This window comes from Dysidea avara, chromosome 5 (assembly GCF_963678975.1).
Source record: "Dysidea avara chromosome 5, odDysAvar1.4, whole genome shotgun sequence".
In the NCBI taxonomy this organism is placed as follows: Eukaryota; Metazoa; Porifera; class Demospongiae; order Dictyoceratida; family Dysideidae; genus Dysidea; species Dysidea avara.
In genome coordinates, this window is record NC_089276.1 from 26,216,736 (window position 1) to 26,238,620 (window position 21,885).

The 21,885-nt window shown below is 37.8% G+C and overlaps 2 protein-coding genes and 1 non-coding gene across 3 annotated transcripts; all 3 read right to left on the reverse strand.

Moving 5' to 3' along the window:
- Nucleotides 1–3,215: 3,215 nt before the first annotated feature.
- Nucleotides 3,216–15,428, reverse strand: LOC136255430 (TNF receptor-associated factor 5-like). The gene is made up of 2 exons (XM_066048192.1): nt 14,244–15,428; nt 3,216–4,877 (listed from the first exon to the last, which is right to left on the reverse strand). The coding sequence occupies exons 1-2, from the start codon at nt 15,216–15,218 to the stop codon at nt 3,399–3,401; spliced, it is 2,454 nt and encodes an 817-aa protein (XP_065904264.1). The 5' UTR covers nt 15,219–15,428; the 3' UTR covers nt 3,216–3,398.
- On the reverse strand, nt 15,292–15,417 carry LOC136257114 (U6atac minor spliceosomal RNA). The gene has a single exon (XR_010701818.1). It is a non-coding gene; the product is annotated as a U6atac minor spliceosomal RNA (small nuclear RNA).
- A 192-nt stretch (nt 15,429–15,620) lies between the features above and the next one.
- LOC136255433 (adrenodoxin-like protein 1, mitochondrial) lies at nt 15,621–21,865 on the reverse strand. The gene is made up of 6 exons (XM_066048195.1): nt 21,723–21,865; nt 21,031–21,082; nt 19,618–19,724; nt 17,706–17,793; nt 16,200–16,252; nt 15,621–15,791 (listed from the first exon to the last, which is right to left on the reverse strand). Exons 1-6 carry the CDS (start codon nt 21,832–21,834, stop codon nt 15,688–15,690), a joined length of 516 nt encoding a protein of 171 aa, XP_065904267.1. The 5' UTR covers nt 21,835–21,865; the 3' UTR covers nt 15,621–15,687.
- Nucleotides 21,866–21,885: the final 20 nt, after the last annotated feature.

Genomic DNA, 21,885 nt, shown 5'->3' on the forward strand with positions numbered 1-21,885 from the left:
AAAAGTGTTCAATAGCCATTATGATAACAAGTTTTCTCTACTGATTGCTGGGTAAACCACAGGGTACTAAATCATTAATAAGCCCTACTTATAGGAACATGTATTTAAAACAAAACGTGATGAGTGCAAGAGTTTGTATTACCTTTCTTCTCCTGAGAATTTAGGAGTCTGCAACTCTACTTAAAATAGGCACTATAGATGATAAACAGTTAGGTTGCTTTTATAATTGTACTGTTTTGTTGAAGTATAAGACTGCTCTATTAGAGTATCTTGATCTATAAATGCAAGTTATGAGGGGCTCTCAAAATTTTTACAAGTTCATCTTGTGTTATAGCCTCTGCCCCAGATCTAACCTTAGTTGCTGCTTTTGTCTGCTCGTGGTTAGCTGCTAAAAGCACACAGCAACTGTGAGCAAACAGCAGCTACCTAGGAAGTAACAAGCAGCAGCACTACTGAGTATTCACTGCTGTTGAAGTGGAAGGTGCAGTTATTAACAGCAGACCATATAGCATCCATTAAGCATACACCATTGTACTTTTGTTTGCTGTGTTCATTAATGATTTACCATCCTGTACCATAAATTAGGAAAATTCATCATCATCAAAAAAAATTTCATCACTGGTTGTATCGACGAAAATTGATAACGACAAATTATTTTTAACTATATGAATATTTGCACATATAAATATTAACATTCTGTCAAAATTTTTTCATCGACTATGCCAGTGACAAAATATGTTGCGTCAAAATTTTAATACACAAAATTTTTCTATGCCAAAATTTTCCTGATTTACGGTATCACACTAGCATCACTATTCTTATTTACTGATGAAAGGAAGCATTTTAAAATCATACTTTTCTTTATAGAATGACCTCAACCAAGCATTTAACTGAGTGATCTTTTATTCATGAGTAATGAATCATATTTACCTTGGGAAAAGAATTTGGCTAGGCCAATGGCTCCCACAACTTTACCATAAAAGGAACACCTATTGTAAGAACCCTCTGTGTTATCTACGAGTACACATATCATCTCTCCACCCACTGTGAATTCATTAGAATAAATGCAAGCCTACAGAAAAATTAGTTGCACTTGTTTGTTAGCTAGCCTTTTGAAATCCCTAGTGCTTATTTTCAACTGATGCCAGAGGTGTGTTACAATAATTTTGGACGATTTCTTGCTTTTTATAGTCAGACTCAACCACAGAAGTGCATGTTTTAGAAATCAATACCATTCACCACAAGGCATAAAACATACACATTATTCAACACTAAAATCTCAGTGTGGTTCATTGCCAAAAATAATTTTCCTACTGCTAGCAATAATGTGCACTGTTAATTATAACACTGCTAATGCATCTGTCCATCTTCTTTTCTTTTTTTGTAACATAGCACATATTGACATAAAATTCAATTACATTACAGCATCAGCTATAGCCTTTCAGCAGTCAGCATAATATTATTCATTATAATATATAGGTTTACCATTTTTTTGTTTGTTATAATGCTTGTAAATAGCAGAGTGTACAATGTTAACAGTTAGCCAGAGAAACGTTTCCCATTGCACACAACCTAACAGATGGGTGAGGCTGCACATATTTATGAAAACTGCATTAAGTGTATATAACTAGAGTTCAAACCAATAATGACAAATTCACACTGTTGAAAAGACCACTAAAACTAGACTACTGGTACAGTAGGTGTATGTGCTTCTATATGCACGACAATACAGACTGCTGTAAAGCCTTATAGTAGAGTGGCTAAGTGAAAAAATCATTCACTTTTTGATAAAAGCACCAAACTTGGTACAACATTTGCTTAATTCATGCTATTTCATATTAGATATGGTGCCACTAAAATTACCAATCATATCACGCTCAAAGAACCTGAAAATAAAATTAGTAGAAAATATATTGGGGAAGCCATAAAGTACTCTGAGCCTCAATAGGAAATCCTTTAGACAAGCAAAGGATGGTCATATCTAAAAGCTGATAAAGGGAGGTGTCCATCCAGGTCATTAGCTTTCCATGTTAAGAAGCACGGAGGGTCATGGTACATGAAGCCATAGATGTGCAAGACATTATTTCTATTGGATCATACCTGTACTTTTAACACTGAAATATTGGCTGCATTAGAAATGTTTAAAAACAAGTTATTTTACCACATTTTTCTAATTACACCTGTAAATTTGAGATACATTCATGCTATTATTTAAGCAAAGCAAAAACAAAGATTTTGGATGCACCTGCATGGTTTCCTGAGTAGCTATAAATGGAAAGTTTCTAAACATGCCCTAAGGCAATGATTTTGGTGTGGCACCGTATCTCAGCATACCTCACTCAACTTCCACAGAAAATTTGGTGCTTTTATTTCATCAAAATTTGTTGCTTAGCCACTCTACTATTAATAAATAAACTAATGTCCATTTGGTTTCACATGGGGTACTTTGAGATAAATAACAACATGAAATTGATAAGGAGACCTGACTGCCTGGCAGACACCTAGCATTCGAGTGTAAATTTAATCGAATGGCTGCAGGATTGGGGCTGCCTAGGTCCAGTCATGTTTCTCCTTTCTGTAACTTTTCAAACACACACTCAATCACCTTTCAACCACTAAAAGTGATTTTCCATATGATCATTATTTTGTATACGATGCACTCAGGGTTCTCAGCGTAGGACACCTGGTCCTACAGCCTGCTTAAAGATGTTAAGATGCAGAAAGGAGAAAAAATCCATGACTGGACCTATAGGCAGCCATCCCATTTGAGCTCGAACACTTACAGGCCAGGAGTCTGCCGGATGTTTCTCCTTATCAGTTTCATGTATTTGTATCCATAGAGAGTGACTTATTATCTCATGCGAACTACCCCACAAAATTTTATACCTACATGGTTGGCAAAAAAAAGCCATTATTGCATGTAAATCGACACTTGGTGCTACCTGCAAAAAGAAATGGGACACAAAGAAGGACAAAGGTAAGTCCATGATACATATATTGTAGATACTGAGGTTGGTGAAATGGTTCATTTAGAACCCAATAACACCAAATAGCAAAGAATTCAAGCCCATAGCATTAGCCATTGTTGAGCTATGTTTGTTGGGGCAAGCCTGAGTGAGCCCCCAGTATTATCAGTTGAGCATGGTACATACAGTGTGAACACAAAAATTTCCTAAAGCTCCACACTTGGCAGATGAAATTATAGTGATCTGACAGAATGTTAAAATATTTCATCAATAATACTCTTGATATTACATCATTATGAATGTGCATGCATGTACTTGTTACACCATACATGCCGACATATTAAAGATTGACAAACAGCATCGCAATAGTTACAAAAAAACCAAAAGGTAAGCAGTATATTGCAGTTTTAATTAAACAAGATTCTATAGTAGTTAGTCAGCATCTATTTCAAAGAATAGTTTATCATTGACAAGATACTGAATGTGTGGTGTTCCCTCCTGCTTTTTCAGATGTTCAGACATAATGAAATCGGTATAGCCCCACCCTGGATTACTACGATTGCTCATTGGTTTGGCTATGCAGTGTAGTTTGACATCAGGATTACTACGACTCAAGATATATTCTTTTTTGTAAACGTAATGGCCTTGGTCATACAGTTGATTCAACAACCTTACTTGCACTTTTCCATCATAGGGCCATTCAAGCTTGTCATCATTCTCACCAGCTGTGATATTTACGAACACAGCAAGATATCTATCCTTCCTTGTTCCTTGACTGCTTGGATTAATATTGAGGTACATTTTGTATCCACGGCGACTGTAGAAGCGTACAGTACGGAAACTAGTGCCCCCTGGTTTAGAGCTTTCTTCTAATTTGGCACTGTAGTTTTGTAAGCTTACAATCACCGGCAGGGTACAATCAAGTTGTGTGATAAATTCTGCATTGGAGTGCAGAAACAATCTCCAATTCTCAGCTCTAAGCTTATAAGCAATCTTTGTCATTCCGTTAATAAAATGTTCTGTCTTCTTCATTTCATCTACATTATTGGTCAACTGGCCTTGCATAGCTTCAATGCCATCTAACTTTTGTTGTACCTTTTCTAATTCACTAGTCAGCTTTGTGTGTACATTCTTCAGCTTGCCTTCAAATTCTTCTTTAGCTTTTTGTAAGTCTTCCTTGTGCCTTTCTTGTAATAGGAACATCTGCTTACTCATTGCTAGTTGGTGTTGGCTTACATTAGATTTCAAGTGATCATCTAGATTTCTTTGTTGCAATTTTTCATTGCATCCCATAATGGGGCAAGGCACTAGTTGAAATTTACACTCCTTTAAGTGCTGAGGGAGAACTGACTGCTGAAGTGATTTCTTGCAACCATTATTTGGACAAGAGACTAGTAGTGTTGGACATGGATTGTGTTTATTGTTCATGTCTAAAACAGTCATTTTACTTTTGCAGATATCACAAGTGACTAGTTGATACTGGCATTCCTTGATATGTAACTTTAGCTTTCTTCGCTGTAGTTCTTGAGTACAACCAGCATTAGGGCATTTTACAGACACAAAATCACAACTTCCTTCAACCTTGCCTGGTGATAAGTGGTGTAGAAGATTACGATTCTCCCCTGACCAAGGACAACCTAGTTCCTTGTTGGCACAGTAAACTTTACTATCATCTACCCTACGACCCATGTTTATATCCCTAAAGCAGCTAAACTTCTCACTCTTACAGAAAGGACAATGTGGCTGAGCAACCCGACGGCTACATCCAAAACAAATGTGCTGACCACAGCATTTGGTTTGGTGGGGATTATTTAGCAAACCATGACACAGAATGCATTTAAACTGATCTTTCTCCTGCGGATTCACCAGATCAACTTCAGTCAATGCAATAATGGGAGAATCAGTCTCTTCCTAAAAATGAAAAGTATGGTAAGTATGCATCACTCAATGTAAAAAGCACAATAATTAACCAAAAAAATACACTAGTGCATTCATTATCACAATGCAAATGCAGTTATTGTGTTATAAGAAAGGACTCAGCTGTTCAGTGTGCTATATGAAACTTGGCAACAAGAAATGAGCCTAATGTGGGTGAGGCTACCCATACTAAGGCCACAGGGCAAGTTACTAGTGTATAATAATTTAGAAATAAAGTAGGAATCCAAGCAATAAAACTTGTGGAATAATAGATGAATGATGGTATTACAACTTAGAAAATTCTATTACGTAATATTTCCAAGGTTACTAAATCCAATAGAAACCTGTGGTGGGGTTACTAAATAGTTAGTAACCTGTGGTCTCGCCGGTGGTTGTTTACTACATTCATCGGCAAAGCCAAAAACAAAATGTCCTTACTGTTAGCTCAAGACAGGCATCATTAGCATTCAGATAGTCTAGGCATTCAATACACCAATGTCTGACGTGGTGTGACACTGACACAATAAACTTGAAGGATAAGTCTCAAAGTTAGCACACACGGTTTGCTTCTTAATAGCTTACTTTCTGGACTACACAAGCATCATTCTAGCTCGGCATAGTAACAATGCTAGCACGTCCAGTTTGCCACTTTCTTTCACTCTTTTGACCTAAGAAATTTTCTAAATCACTTAGAACGGGTTGACATCAGTTTCTACACTATTTAGAGCCTGATGTGAGCTTGGCTACCCACAATTAATTACCTTGGCTGTGGCCTCAGTAATTAAGAATTAAGTTTGTGGGTAACCTCACCCACATCATCCTCAGGTCTCTAAATAAATAGTGTAGAAACCTTGTCGACCTGTTCTAACTGATACACAGCCCTGTGGGAAAATCCCTACATTGGCAAGTCATATCAATTTTTCTGTTCAACGCCAAAGTAGGGATTATCCCATAGAGTTATGTTGTAATTATTTACAGTATTTCTTGCTTCACTAATGTTTCATATACTACTGTTTTTTGTTGTAACTATAGCTATTATATACATGGTGACTGTTCTATTAGAAAATTCAACATGGCTGAGGTTGACTGCTTTACTAGAGCATCTCTAGTGGGCCTGGAATATTTTCAAGGAGCATGGTCTTTCCATGACTTGCTACTAGTAATAGGCATGGTCGATGTGATTGATCACAATAAGTACAGCTAGAGGCATGTCACATGGTGCCTGATCACAATTTGGTACTACTAGATTGTAAAGCAGCACGGTCAATCGTAACGTGCAGCTACAAGTACAGTGTCTGTTAATACCTCTTATAGCAGTTTGAATGTTTTAAACAATTTTGTGATATGCATTAAGGTGATGACCAGCATGATAGAATATAAAAGGAAAGTGCAGAGGGCAGACACTCATTGGAACCCCACATGCCACTGGTATATTGTGGCATAATATAGTGAGCATATGATGCGATATTTGGCCTCTAACTTTGTGACTGTGGTTAGGCAATCAGACACATCTATAGCTCACTCAAGATCAGCGGCAAGATCAAGGTAATCTAAGAAAGCAGTAATCTCAACACAACCGTATTCAATATTCTAATATCTTGTATCTATAACAAAAAAATGTAATCAATTATTAAAAATGAAGTAGGGATCCAAGCAATAAAAAACAGTGAAACAAGACACAGGTGCCACTGTGAAGGTTTTGCAACCTCTCAGGGGATAGCATCGTAAGTTTGCACTTAGGACTGACCATCACAGCCTTGGTGGGCTTTGCCACAATGTCACACGCACCGCTGGAATTCTATGTAGCTGTACCATGACCAAATGTTGTCAATAAATTACTAGTAGTCTAGGGCTGAAACGATCATGGTTTTTTAGTATTCGAGTACTCACTAGAGTTAACGATTGAGTACTCACAAGTACTAGCTACTTGTAGTCATACCCGGTAATTTTTTTGAGTGTACTGTCAAACTGCCACTACAACACAGATTTTATCCTGCCAAAATATTAAAATGCACTGACACCCAGGTTTAAGCTTTCAGTACTCACAATATAATCATGCCAAAAGTAATGTAACCATGTCATAAATAATGTAACACACTGTTTCTAGTCAAGTACAACAGTCTTTAAGCTATGAAATGAAACTTCACGCATCCCACAAGTCAAAGGTAACACTGGATAACATAGTTTAAAATACATTTTGCACATTCATAGCTGAAAAGTACAAGTAAGTTGGTGTTCAAACCTCAGTGTTTTGGCTTGACGTAAAGCTTGTGGCCACAAACCATAAACAAACAGCTTAATTAAATATTAGTGCCTTTGTAAGGCTACTCTCCGTTTATCCAGTCACAATGTCCAGACAACAATAAAATTAACCAATATGCAATATTGACCGGAAATTGGCTGATTGTCAATGATGTTTCGAGCCCTGTACCCATTTGACATGTATTGCAACACACTGTATTAAAGTACTGACGTTAGTGCTCCTGACAAAAAAAAATTATGCCAACCAAACTCTACAGCCTTCATTGTGTCACTCCCTGATGACAAATAGCTGGATCATGTGATCTTAACAAGTACTCGAGTACCAATTTTGCTATCCATGTACCAAAATCCTTAACGAGTACTTGTCGAGTATTACATGACACACCTTTGCCATTGCCTCCTTTTGGAAGGTCGCATAACCCAAACCAGCGTGTGGTGTGTGTGTGTGTGTGTGTGTGTGTGTGTGTGTGTGTGTGTGTGTGTGTGTGTGCGTGCATGCATGCGTGTATGTAGGTCAAACTAGTGTGTTATGTGTGTGTGTTATGTGTGTGTGTGTGTGTGTGTGTGTGTGTGTGTGTGTGTGTGTGTGTGTGTGTGTGTGTGTGTGTGTGTGTGTGTGTGCGTGTGCATGCGTGCACGCGCAAATACACTGTATGTGGGTCAGCACCTACACAATGTGACCAACAGGCAATGGGTTTTAGCCGGCTAAGCTGACGACAATCACAAGGTCAAGTCCAGGATCCCACCTGATGGTATCACTTGGTACACACCAACCTGGTGCCCCTGTGGAGGTTTTGCAAGCCTCCCAGGGGGAAACTGAAGTCTGCACTTAGGACAATGGATGTTATCATAATGCCAGAGCACATGCTGCTGCTAGAGTTCAATGGATCCTCTGGTTTCCATGTAGCTGCACTATGACCATTTCCAGTGAACCTGGTGGCATGATTGTTCACTTTTGCTGCTGTCTGTCCCTTCCAATTAGGAAGGCTGTGTACCCAAAGGGGTAGCAGAGAAGGACGGAAGTGTGCATGTATATGTGCATGTATGCATATGTAGTGCGTGTGTGCTTTAATTAGGGATCATAGAAATAAAAGTAGTGAAACAAGGGAGGTCGCCTACTACTGAAGATATAGTATTGGACATTAAATCTCTACTTCAGTCTACACCCATGACTGAATTAGAGATTAAATGTCCACTAGTATATCTTCAGGTATAGGCAACCTCCCTTGTTTCACTACTTATGATTCCTAATCAAACTTAATTTTCATATACTTGTTTGTTTACTTTGGTGTAACATTGTTATGACTGGTGAACCCACGTATACCTACAGTGTATTAGAGGCGTCAAGCTTATTGTTTTCACCTGAATGTGCACCCCAAATACTAATTACTGAAATAGCAAAGTGGCTGTTTTCCCAAAACTATGGAACCCTCTCCTATAGATCTGCGTGCTAAAATAGGTAGTCTGTGACTATACACACAAGTACACAAAAAAATTGGAATTTTCAACTAGAGTAGGGACCATAGCACATCGATAAAAAGTACTGAAACGAGTTGGAATAGTGCACGATATTAAATCACAGTAAAACAATAAGAAGTTACTGTGCATTTTGGATATAACACTTCTTATTGTTTTACTGTGATATAATATCGTGCACTACTCCAGCTTGTTTCAGTACTTTTTATCAATGTGCTATGGTCCCTACCCTACTTGAAATTTCAATTTTTTTTGTATACTTGTTTGTCAACTTTTTTTGTACATAATTATTATGACTGGTGAACCCACACATACCGCATCTGACATGGTGCCGTGCCCCCCAGTTATATCAATTATCATCGAAAAGTGAAGTATCCATTACGTTTCATTGTCAGCTATGCTCAACCCGTTACACAGCATTACGAATTAACAACTGTTCGATTAGCACCTCTGCAATCTACGCATACCGAAAGAAAGAAATGGCGCTGCGCATCCCAATTATATCAATTATCATTTGAAAACTGAAGTATCCATTATGCTGTCATTGTTGGCTATGTTCAACCCGTTACACAGCAGTATGATTCAAGAACTGCTCAAAAAGCACCTATGCAATCAAAATAGCCACTATGAAAAATATGGACGATTTCCGTTTCGAAGGAAGCCATCACGTGCTACTGTCCAATTGACACTTTTCGCTGTCAGCAAAGATGAATGGGACACAAAGGAGGACACTGGTAAGTCCATGAAGAATGCATTGTTTGTACTGCGGTATGCCAAAAGGCACCTCTCGGGCCAAAGCAACATTGAACAGTGAAAAAATCAAGCCCGTAGCCTTAGCTGTTATCAAGTTACACTTGTCTGAAGGCATCAGTCAGTCAGTCAATAGAAAATTCTGTCAAATAATTTTAAAAAAAATTCCCCGTAGCAACTTGTTGAAAGTGTTTCGGTCGATCTGAAAGCTTCTTTGGGTTTTATCTAACCAATACTGCCTCATCGTTGTCTGGGCTGGTTTTAGGGTGATGTTATTTCGTGGGCCACGTCTACTCCTTTGTGGTCCCTACTATACAACTGAAGAACACTATGAGAAGGACCTCTGCAATCAATCAGTCACAAAAGGAAAACTTGGATGATTCGTAGGGAAGCCATCAAACAGCGCTACCATGAATCGATACCTTGGGCTGTCAGCAAAGATTAATGGGACACAGATAAGTCCATGAAGCATGCATTGTATGCACTGCAGTATGCCAAAAGGCACCAGTCGGTTTGAGGCGACATCAAACAGTCAAAATATCAAGTCCATAGCTTTAGCCAATATCGAGTTACGCTTGTCTGAAGGCGTCAGTCAGTCAGTCAGTAGAAAATTCCACCAAACCAATACTGCCATGATGCCATGAAGGTATCATGAAGCTGGTTTTAGGTTGATATTTTTGGTCAAAAATACCCAAACCTTCATGATCCCTAATCTATCGTACTGTATGATGAAGGAAAGTACTAGTGGGAATTTTCATGACTTGATGACAAAATACTCAAAGGATGTTCATATATATATATAAACAAACAAGTTGCTTAACTTGTAAGGCGAATTCAACGAAATGTATGCTAGCCTAATAAAGCACCTGTACATCTCATGTGACCGTGTTGAGTCCTTTACACTGCACACAAATTATATTACCAGGGGTTTTCATGACAGACTAAAGTATGACATTTCCTGAAATTCAAATGTCATGAATATGTGTTATTCCTTGTCTCAATGAAATATGAACAATTATAAGGAAAAATTACGAATTTTAAGTTCGATTAGGGATCATAAAAAAAAGAAAGGGAAACAAGGGAGGTTGCCTACACCTACAGATATACTAGTGGACATTTAATCCCTGATTTAGTCTATACCCATGACTGAATTAGAGATTAAATGTCCATTAGTATATCTGCAGGTGTAGGCAACCTCCCTTGTTCCCTACTTTAATTGAACTTAAAATTCCTAATTTTTCTTATACTTGTTTGTTTACTTTTTTGTACATACCGCATCAAAAGAAATTAGAGCATCAGATGCAATGATTTCATCTAAATGTGCACCCCAGCTATCAATTACTGATTTAAAAGTGAAATGGCCATTCCACTTCACTTTCAGCTATGTTCAGCCTGGTACACAACGCTACCAACGAAGAACAACAGGGGAAGCACCTCTGCAATCAATCCAGTCACCACGAAAAGTATGAACAATCCGCATGCCCCAACTATCATTTACTGACTTGTAAGTGGCCATCATGCTCCGCTATCGGCTATATTCAGCCCGTTTCACAGCATTACAAATGAAGAACAGTAGAAGTGCCTCTGCAGTCACCATGAAAAATATGGACAATTCCCGTAGGGAAGCCATCGCATTAGCTACTGAGGATTGACACCTTGAGCTGTCAGCAAAAATAAATGGCACACAAAGGAGGACAAAGGTAACTTAGGTAAGTCCACGTGTGCATTGCACATACTGCGGTATGCCAAAAGGCATGTCTCTGGACGACGTGATGTCAAACAGTGAAAGAATCAAGCCTGTAGCCTTAGCCGTTATTGAGTTAAGCTTGTCTGAAGGCATTTGTCAGTCAGTAGAAAATTCCACTAAGAAAAATTATTTCCCTTAATTTCATAGTAACTTTTTGGGAGCGTTTCAGGTCGTACTGAAGGCATTTTTGGACTTGGTTATACCTAACCAATACAGCCAAGGTGCCATGAAGGTATTGTGAGGATGGTTTTAGGATGATAGAAAAGCCCAAACCTTCACGATCCCTAATACACAGTAATATACAGTACTACCATACTGTATGATGAAATTGTATAACCTACTAAACAAAAAACATAGTTTGCATTTTTTCCAAAACTTTTGTTGTGATTTCTTTGTTGCCTAGAGGGAAAACCAATGGCTGGTTGAAGTCTGTCGACAGTTCTAAGCAATAGAAAGCAGGAAAGTAAAGTAAGTACAGTGGCTCTATTGAAAATAAACAACAGGTGGTTAAAAGACTGTACAGCAGTACTAAGTGACGGGTGCCACTAAAAATGCTGTGTCTAACAACCATCATAGAATACCATGTCATGAAAATCACATTTACAAAATAGTCTTACTCTATTTGACATCAAATAGAGTGTTAAAAACAAGAAAACACTCACAGGTGGCTGGGTGTAGAATTTTTTTTTTAAATCGTTGAATTCTGGTTTGCCAACCTGCCTTGACCACACTCACAAAGCTAGAGGCCGAAAGAAGCAGTGCATGACTTCCATTTTACACACAACAACAAGCTCACAAGTGGGGTATGCCTTTAGCGGTTCCAATATTTGTCTCCCTCAAGGAAGGTGTTGATATGGAAAATTAATGCCTTGGTATATTTTCTCGGCATTAAGAAGACAACCATTTACGTAATATGGCAAAGCATAGAAGGCAGGAGCATATTAGATGCCAGAAACCTTCCTTGAAGAAGCATATTTAAATACCAGAACTACCATATAGCAGGTTATATTCGAAGCAGAAAATTTCGTACAAGAAGTAAAATCTGAATTTCGAAGAATTTTAATTTTGAAGAGTACATATTTCGAAGTCCGGGTAATGGAAATTTGTATCACAAATTAGAGATACATGAATGTTTGCCAAAAACTGACTGAAGGAATAATCCCATCCCTTTGCACTGGAGAGAATACTGAGGGAGTCTTGAGTGGAATAAATTCACTGGCTTGATTGCGCTTGATTGTAGCTAGCTAGCTATCCGCAACCATAGATTCTAGAGTAGATGGCATCCCATTCTAGATCACCTGTTTTCTGGTTATTGGCACAGTAATGATACAGTTTACCCATTATCATCAGTAATACTGAGCTAAAGTTCAAGCGAATCACTGAAAGCTTTCACTTGTGGGAATCGATTTTCGAAGAACAACCAGACGTGGGAATTTATTTTTGAATAAAAGGGCCTCTTTGAAATATCCAAAAATAAAAACCCTTCGAAAATTACCAGCTATACAGTATTTGAGACATCTATCAGACTGTACACTATAGTATCATTCCTGGTAGTTAGGTAGCAGCTAAAGCTGCACTTGTAAAATAATTGCAATGGGTCACATGCCCTTAAATGATCAGAACACGCAACCACACATCTAATAATCAGTGCTGAGGCCACGCCCTTCAATGATCTAGCTCTGTAGAAAACAAGGCATTGTACCACGCCTTAGCTTAATTTAAAGCATTGCTGAGTAGCGAGATTGAGATATTCTAACAGAGCAGTCACAGCCACACATGTATTTCATAGCTATGCAAAAACAGTTATCTAAAAATGAAGTAGGGTTCCAGTAATAAAACAATCTGAGATGATGGTAGCTATATATGAGAGAAACTCCTTACTTGATTAATAAATCCCTTTAAGACCTGAATTGTTCCAGTGAAAAAACATGTTTTTTTTTGTGGTGTTTGTGGATATAGCTTTGTATCTCCCAAATCGCCTATCCCTGTTCCAATTGCCCTTTATAACATCGATATACATACCTTGGCCCAGGTCTTTGACGATTAACCAGCCCATCAGCCGACCAGAGCAATCCTTGCACTCCCAGACTCTTCTTTTTTTCACAAAGCGACGCGTATTTTCACTCTTTCTTCTCCGCGCTCATATCTTGGAAACGGTTAGTTCCAGCAACAAAAACTAACCGCCATCTTGTTGAGTATGACATGGTGAATCCGTTGAGATTTTCCTTTATAGCTACATGTACCATCATCTCGTTTCACTACTTCATTTTTAAATTACAGTAATAATAATTTATTTCACTGTACTAGATTAATCAATTGTAAGCTACAAGTGAAGCAGCCTATGGAGTTGGGATTTGTCTCCATGCATTCTCCATGAACTCAAGAATAATTCATAAAGGTATAGTTTTGGTCTACATATACTCATGCTTGGGAGTAAGAATGCTATTCAAACTCAGAAACAGCAACAACGTTACATTATACCACAACGTAAGCACATGTAACTCATGTCAGCTTCTTTGTGTATAGAAATAACACAATGATATTCTTACTCTCCATGAACAGGCAATACAATAGTTATACAGGGTATGAGTTATTATTGTTTTATTGTTCATTGAAGTGAATAAACTGCACATAAATCATCTGTAGCACCCATTTTTTATCCAATGCACCAAACAGTGGATCCGAACAGCTCTGTTCTAAAGTTGACAAAAATCAGTTCAGCAGATTTGGGTGAAGCCATTGATTATATACACCAATTACTCCAATAAAAAATATTTACAAAATACTGTTACAGTAATAGAGAACAGTCACTACTACATAAAATTATACTACTGTTAGCATTCGAATTACTACACAGATTAGTAAAGATACACCACTGTATCGCAAAGAATTACATAAATTAGTCAGGTTTTTGCTCAGCAGGTCACAATTAATTTTTATTTCCACAATTAAAACGAATGTGCAAATTCATTTAGGTGACATGTGATGGAAACATAAGTTTTTGTGCAGTGTTGCATGGTATTACCAATCCATTCTGTGCCCTACTACCAATGGTCAACACTTTAGCACTTCCATTACCAAACGTAAATACAAAATAAGGTATACAATACACACTGTACACTTACCTCAGCTGGTAAAAAGTCATCATGTTGTTGTTGTGAGACCTGTTTCATTTCTTTCAGGTTTACTATCCCCTCAACACGAAATTTAGTAGGGATTGCTTTAAACTGCTTCAGTAGCTTTGTACTATTTTCTTTCGATGTTTGCCATATCAGATTACGTGTATCAGCCTCACACCCTTGGAAGGTTATGTCTGTGTATTTCAGCAGCTGTGAGCTCTGACGCATGGTGTTCTTAATTTCTCGCACCCTACTAATGGATATCTCTTGTATTGGCTGTTGCGAAACCTCGCTTGACAGGATTGTATACCCACTAGGCGGCTCCATTGTTAGTGGAGATGGTAGCATCCGGCAGTGTCTAATATAGCTCTCAACGGTGTGTGCAATTTCGTGACATCTCAAGGTAGTAGCAATTGCAATCAGTATTTCGCAATCATTATTATTAAGATGCCTGCTCCTTTCCAACACTTTAATGAGAGTCGTGTAGTCAGTGATGCAGTCAATTGCTGGTACAGACATTGATGTAATTCGCTGCAAACAAAATTTGATCTGGTCAATTGCAATATTTCTAGCTTTTAGTTGTTCTAGCACTCGTGATAACATTCCATTGTAATCAATACTAGCTTGGTCGAATTTCCTATCATCAGGAGAATCTTGTGTAATTTCGTCAGCTAGTAACATCAGGATAGTATCGTTCCCGGTGTCCGGGGCTTCATTCTGGCACTGTTGGAGGGCTTCAGCGAATTCTACAAATGCGTCGGGTCCTTTACGCCGAGCTATCGCCACAACTTGCTCGATTTTATCACAAAGCCGAGTTTCCTCTCGCAGAACTCTGGCTAGTTGAGATTGTGTCACCAACTTTCTCCTAACGAGAAATTTCCCCAGCAACTCCAAATTCAAATACAGTTTAAAATCTATCATAAACTTATCGAACAGTGCATCGTGAAACGTTCGCTTCGGCGGCTCATCTCTACTCGCCATTTTTGTTGACTGAGCGTTTTCTAGAGAAAGGTCACTCGAAAAAATACCCTATAGTTACCTCAGTGTGGTGGTAAAAAAAAAATGGTTAGATGCCGCAAAGTAAGCGGCAATGCCTTAACCATGTGTTGTAGGTTATAAGCCGAAGCTTATCTCGTCCTTATCGAGGGAGTTGCTAACCGTCTCTCCTTTTCTACAACACAACCAGTAATGGTAAGGAAAATGTATTTATAATCTTACTTTACTTCACAATATTCGATAGTGGGTTTTAATTTTTAATCAACTTGTAAGCACTAATACTATACTTACTGAAAACACAAGCACTTACCAATCATGGTCTAAAATGTGGTTGCAAAAAAGGTGATTGCCCTGTACTGGAGTACTACTGTCTGTTAATGGTAAACATTTAAAATACAAGTGTTTTATTGATCAATATTGTATGAATACTACAAACATATTTATACACAATTTATCAATGAGGTTTGGGGACATGACCATCGACGTAAAAGTTTCTTGTTGCTCTTGGTAGAGTCAGTTCCATTCCGTCTAATTCTTTGGACAGAATTATTTGACAACCTACAGGACATAGCACAGATAAAAACTTGTACCTTACGACAGGAATATTGAAAAAATGAACATTTGACAAATTCACAATTAATCAGCTTTGATGAATTAGATTTTAAACTGGGCACTGTGACTATGACCTATTTTCATTGTGCCAAAAGGGACAAAGCTACAGCACGAATACCTCACCATGAAACAAATTAATTTACAAGATGTAAACGCAATATTGTATGGTATAAAGAAAATATTATAGCTATAAGGAAGTAGAATTTGCTAAACCATCAATACAGAATTAAATTAACAGTTTTAGAAGTTAACATACTACCTTGAATACGTGTATATGCACAACAGCTAACCAATACATGTTGTTATCTCACAAGTCACAGTGTACCTTACACAAAGAAATACTGTAAGTCTCACCTAAACGAGAAGTTTCCCCAAGAAAAGGAGCAATGTCTAACAGATCATCTTCTCTAATATGAAGACCAGACACAATAACAATACTGTATGTGTAGTATATGTACTGTATGTGATTTGTTTTGAGGGAATCCAGTTTCATATTGGTTTGTAATTGTGAAAAAGGTTGAACATGTTGGAATGAACCAGGTAAAGTGCAAGCAGGGTTCATGAAATTTGCCACTACATCACTACATCCCTCAATTTAATACCATCTTCTTACACATCATTACCAATTCATGATAGTAAGTGTGAGTGATGTCAATGTCCTAACAGAGAGTCTGTAGATTTCACTGAAGGATTTACTAACTACAAAAAATTCTATCACTACCTTTTCCATTCTAAATACATGCAATCCCATTCAGGTCACTGTACTAATGTCTAGCTATAGTTGTGTTAGTCAATTACCATTTTATGATCTTAATTAATGTGATATCAGCCATGTCAATTAATTTGTAAAATTAAAATTTTGATCTACAAACTTAACATGTAGTACAATGTACAGTATTAATTGAAAACTGGAAACCTTTGTTACAATAATAGTGCTGGTGTGCCACATATAAATTAATATTAATTCCAGGAAAAATTGACTCCCTGCATTTATCACCTGCCATATCACTTCATCAAAATGTTCACAAACATTTCAATGTTTAGCATCATTTATATGTTTCTTCCTGCTCAGAAGGGTGGTAAAGTATAAATCTTACAGAAGACCTTTGATAATCCTTGTACTGTATTGCTTGCTGTTGCTGTGGTTTTGGGTACCTACTTCAATGATACCTAGTGAAAAATACTACCACTTACTGCATGAAATGGCTGGTAAGAAACTGGTAATCTACTTTTCCTGGCCTAAAACAAGTGGCATTATCAGTGACATGAAGTGGGACCTACACCTACTTGACATGTAGGCAAAAGCAGCGGCAATAAGCGACTTTTAAGTGACTTTTGTAAGCGACTTTTTGCTACCTCTGTTTACAGATATGCCGTGAGAACAAGATAATTCACTTATTAACAAACCACATAAGGTACAAAATAGCAAAAAAACTAAAACTATAAACCCACTCCTGCCATGGCAACTAATTAAAGCCAACACAATTAAAACACAACTACCACACCATGGACCACAGAACACACCTGCTAGGTTAGGACACTGTCACAACACCAGACAACAACAAGTTAAGCATATTCAATCTAGTAATCTGATATGTGTTGTTGATATGTTACCAAGCTGTACAATAGTAAACAATGCCTGCAACAATCTAATACTATGGAGTCCTATCTTTGAACCATCTCAATTGTTATGCTGATAACTCTAGAGGGGTTACTGATACATCATGCATGCAAACTTGCAGGGACCATAGACAGATGCCCTAATTATTAATGGGTTTACATTTTAGTGTAAGTACTTCACTTGTATGTCATATGACTCATCTGATACACAATGAGAACTACAAACTGTTATACACTTACTCCTCGTCAGCTTCAGGTAACTTGTCAAAATAGTCAGAGTGGACGTAGACATGACAAGTAGTACAAGCAAGTGATGCCTCACATGCTCCTATGAGAAAATATGGCCAATAGTAATAATAGTATGACTGTGTGTGTGTGTGTGCACGCGTGTGTGTAGTGTGCATGTGCGTGCGCACATGTTGTGTGTGTGTATGCGTAACATACAGCCAATTGTAACTTTGTAACCGGTAAAGTTCAGGTGGGAATTCAGGTACCCACATCTTTGTGGAACTGTACATTCTCCTGTGAGATACTACAGTAGTAGGCCTAATACTACTTGGGAGGATTTGCCTGCACCGACTATTTATATTTAGGTACCTGTGTAATGCACAGGTTTCCCAGTCAACTGAGTAGGCAGACCATTTATCAGCCAAAGGCTTTGCTTTATTGCTTTGTCTAGTGTAGGGACAATGTATATGTTAATCACGCATGTTGTGTGTGTATGTGTGTTTATTTACTTATTTATTTATTATCAATTTTGGTCAATGACAGGGGTCGCACAAAAGGACAAAAGGCATAAGCCTGTGTGTCTTGTCTCTGTGTGCATGTGCTTGTAAAGACAATTTGCTACTGACACCATGAGATTAGATACGTACCACCAGGATGTCAGTAAATTCACCTCTACAGTGTATATGTAATGTAATTATTAATCACCAAAATTATTGCATTGTATGCCATAACTTTGGTAGTGATGCCACCTTGTCATCATGTGTTTGGAAGACATGCAGAATTTTCCATGTCGTAAGTACAAATTTAGAGCAGTAACTATGTGAATGGCTTCCCTAGTAATTAGATATACAAACAAATGTCAACACGCTATAAAGATACTTACACATACTAACCACTATTAGGCTACATACATGCATACCATACATACCATTCACCAAGTAACAATGACAAGTTAGTCATATATACAGGATAGCTTCAGCTTTGCATGCGTGCACACATTTATACCTACATATGTATGTATTTACAAATAAAATGGGTGAGCATATCCTACTCAATATATTACGGTCAGTGTGAAATCAGACAGGGAACTGTTAGAAAGACCTACTGTACCTTTACCAACCCTTCCTGAAATAGTTCACAAATCAAACATGTGAAGTACTGTATCACAAAAAAAAGTGTCAAATGGTTTGTGTCAAGGAGCTATCTTTAGTGTTCATAGCTTGAAAGGAGAGGTGTACAGTGGCACATTACACTCTCAAGTCTGTGAAGTATATGTCAGTTCAAAGCAATATTCTAACAGTTGTGAAAACTGCAGAACTCCTACAATGGTGTGCCCACTACCAAAAGAGTACTTACAAGATCACACCTAATAACTCAAGCAGAAGGACACACATGGGCTAAAAAATGATATACTCATGGACCACCTAAAATCTCATTCTTACATCATCTCCTGATAGACTGATTAGTACACCCTACACCATATGGTGGCCTGCTGTCCACCTTTTCAAGTTTACACAAAACATTTTGATGTCACCATCAGTTTACTAAGATTATATAATTGTCAGGTTTTTGACACTGAGATTTATTCTGCAGTTTTAAAGCAATAGTGAGTTCTGAACAGTTGCAAGCATGTATATAACTTATTTCTTTGTATGCAAACTTAGAACTTTGCTACATGGGAAAAGGACACCATAGACTTGTATCCTGCCTGTATATGTGCCTTATACGTATGACACTCCCAATAGATATGCCAACCTTAACACCAAGTTAGGTAGACTTGGAATGCTCTTAAGAGGTTGCTTCAATCAGTGGAAGCACTGGACCACAACATACAAACTAAACCCACTAATACTTACATATACAAGTATGTGTGTGCGTGTGTGTGCATGTACAACATTATCAGGTACATTTGGCATACACAAACCTTCTAATTCAATGTCATATCTGTGGGCGAGGTAGAGTACATTATCACCGACCTTGCCTCGGACCTTGTGAACCTCTCCATCTCGATCAATAAATGTCACATTAACGCTAAACCAACAAACACAACAGTAATTACATTCTCAAACACACACGCATGTACGCACACACACACACATACACAAACAGGGTGTACATGTGCAATTGTTTTGTACTGTTAGACATGCTCTACTTACTACCTACCCCAGTCATTAAACAGCAAGCAAGCATTTACTGATAGCACTAACTTCAAAAACAAAATCAAAAGGCAAGGGTTGAAGGTGCACGTGAAATTTGTTTGATCACATACCATGAAACAACTGTTTGTACTAACTCTACATAAGGAACACAAGAGATATGTGGTTTAGACTTCTACATAGATCCACAAAACCATCTCAAAGAGCCCAGCCTCATGGATTAGTGCACTATCCAGTGTCCAGAGGAGGTTGGTCGTGTGTCATAGCCCTATACCACAAAGTGTGTAGTTGCACAAGCAAACACGGTACTTGAAACTGGTACTGTTTTTACGAACTCCTTGGTCACATAAATGTGGCAAGAAAGTCACACAAAGTGTTGGGTGGCTGAGACAAGGGACCTGGGAGCAATAAACTTATATTGAGACTGAGGTGTCAGGGTTAAACCTTTCTTCACGAGATGCACGATGACACAATATTCGTCTGTTCATGTGATGTTATAAAATTGATGCAAACAATATACCATTTCTGAATATTGGATAGCAGAAAAGTTGGGAAGGGAGAAAGTTAGTGATGTAACAACATGTATGTACGTAGTTGCTATTTTTCTGGTAAAACAGTTATTCTTCCAGCAGTCATCCATCTACTCAAGAAATAAACACAGTAATTGTATGAAGGTGAGTTAGAGGGTTGGAGGGAGCAAAGTTACCGTCCTGGCAAAGTCAGGTCAACACTGGCTCATCAAAAATTAGGCTTCAGACAGATTGAAAGAAATCATTATGCTTAACAGACGAACCTAGCACTACATATGTAGGTCAGGTTCAACTTTGGTTTCTTCACATAGGTTCTTCTTACTATAATATTATACAGGTTACTTTTTGAATCACATTTGTAAGACAGAAAAGTAGGAGAGATGGGTAGCAAGTAGTGACAGCTGTGTGTGTGCTGTCACCAAACTAACCTCACGTGTCAGGGTTGGAATCCTGGAAGTTTTGCGCTTTTCCTCTTCATTTTATCAACCTTTTAGTCTAAGTTTTATGATGGAAAAATTGTCCGGGGACTGGAAGAGTAGCAACAAACCCTAGGACTTTTTAAAACTTATTATTGCTGATTCTAATTATAAAACCTTGCATTTAGAACTATAAGGCACCCAACAACCAGTCACATATACTACACAAACATACATTTCATCGGGTGATTTAGGGTTTTGTCTTTCATACTCTCCGTGATGTAGTACTAAGAAATGAACACACAATGTCATACATATATATATATATATATATATATACCATATCCAGTGACTACACATTTTAATATATCTATGAGAGAGAGAACCATCATTAATAATTGATGAGAAAACATGCATGATTACAAACAAATTATATATGTGTCCTCGGACAACATGCGACCACATGTCTGACCAACAGTGGACAGCAGTGGGCATGGCAAGGAAAAAAAAATTATAAATTTAGGTACAAAACTAAAGTTACAGCTTAAATTATATACAGATTAAAAACAGTCTGGGTTGATTGTCCATTCTTTAGAGTTCCTACCATAAAATATTCTCTGTGAAGCAGAAATTGAGGCACTGGCCATCTTGAACAAAAGATGCCCCCTATAGGAAGTGATACTAAAATCTCATACACCATGTGTAAAATTGACATTTCCTCAAGGGGGTCTGCAACTCAAAAAATCTTATCTTTATTACGTCATAGATGTATAAGCGCCTCTCAAATCCGTGAATTGTTTTTTCCATACTACCTCAACTCAACCGATACTCTGCACTGCCGTAACATTTGCACATTATAGTGTAGATTACAAACGAACATTAAATTAATATTTATATCCTCTAATGATGAACTATATGCTGGCTAACCTGGGCAATAACTGATGCTTCGTCGGAGATGGACCCGTTTAGGCACAGCCCTACACCTTACACTGGACAATAGCCGCGTCCCTGCTTGTATCAAACGACTACCAATAAGCATAGCGCCTACCAAAATAATTAATGGTATTACGGTAATTTTACCATTTTGGAG

Coding starts and splice junctions, on each gene's coding strand:
- LOC136255430 (XM_066048192.1), bottom strand. CDS start 15,218: ATGGCGAGTAGAGATGAGCCGCCGAAGCGAACGTTTCACGATGCACTG. Junction 4,878..14,243: donor ATGACTTTTTACCAGCTGAG/GTAAGTGTACAG, acceptor TTTCATTTTTAG/GAAGAGACTGATTCTCCCAT.
- LOC136255433 (XM_066048195.1), bottom strand. CDS start 21,834: ATGCTTATTGGTAGTCGTTTGATACAAGCAGGGACGCGGCTATTGTCC. Junction 17,794..19,617: donor ATATGACATTGAATTAGAAG/GTTTGTGTATGC, acceptor ATTTTCTCATAG/GAGCATGTGAGGCATCACTT. Junction 16,253..17,705: donor TTACCTGAAGCTGACGAGGA/GTAAGTGTATAA, acceptor TCTTCATATTAG/AGAAGATGATCTGTTAGACA.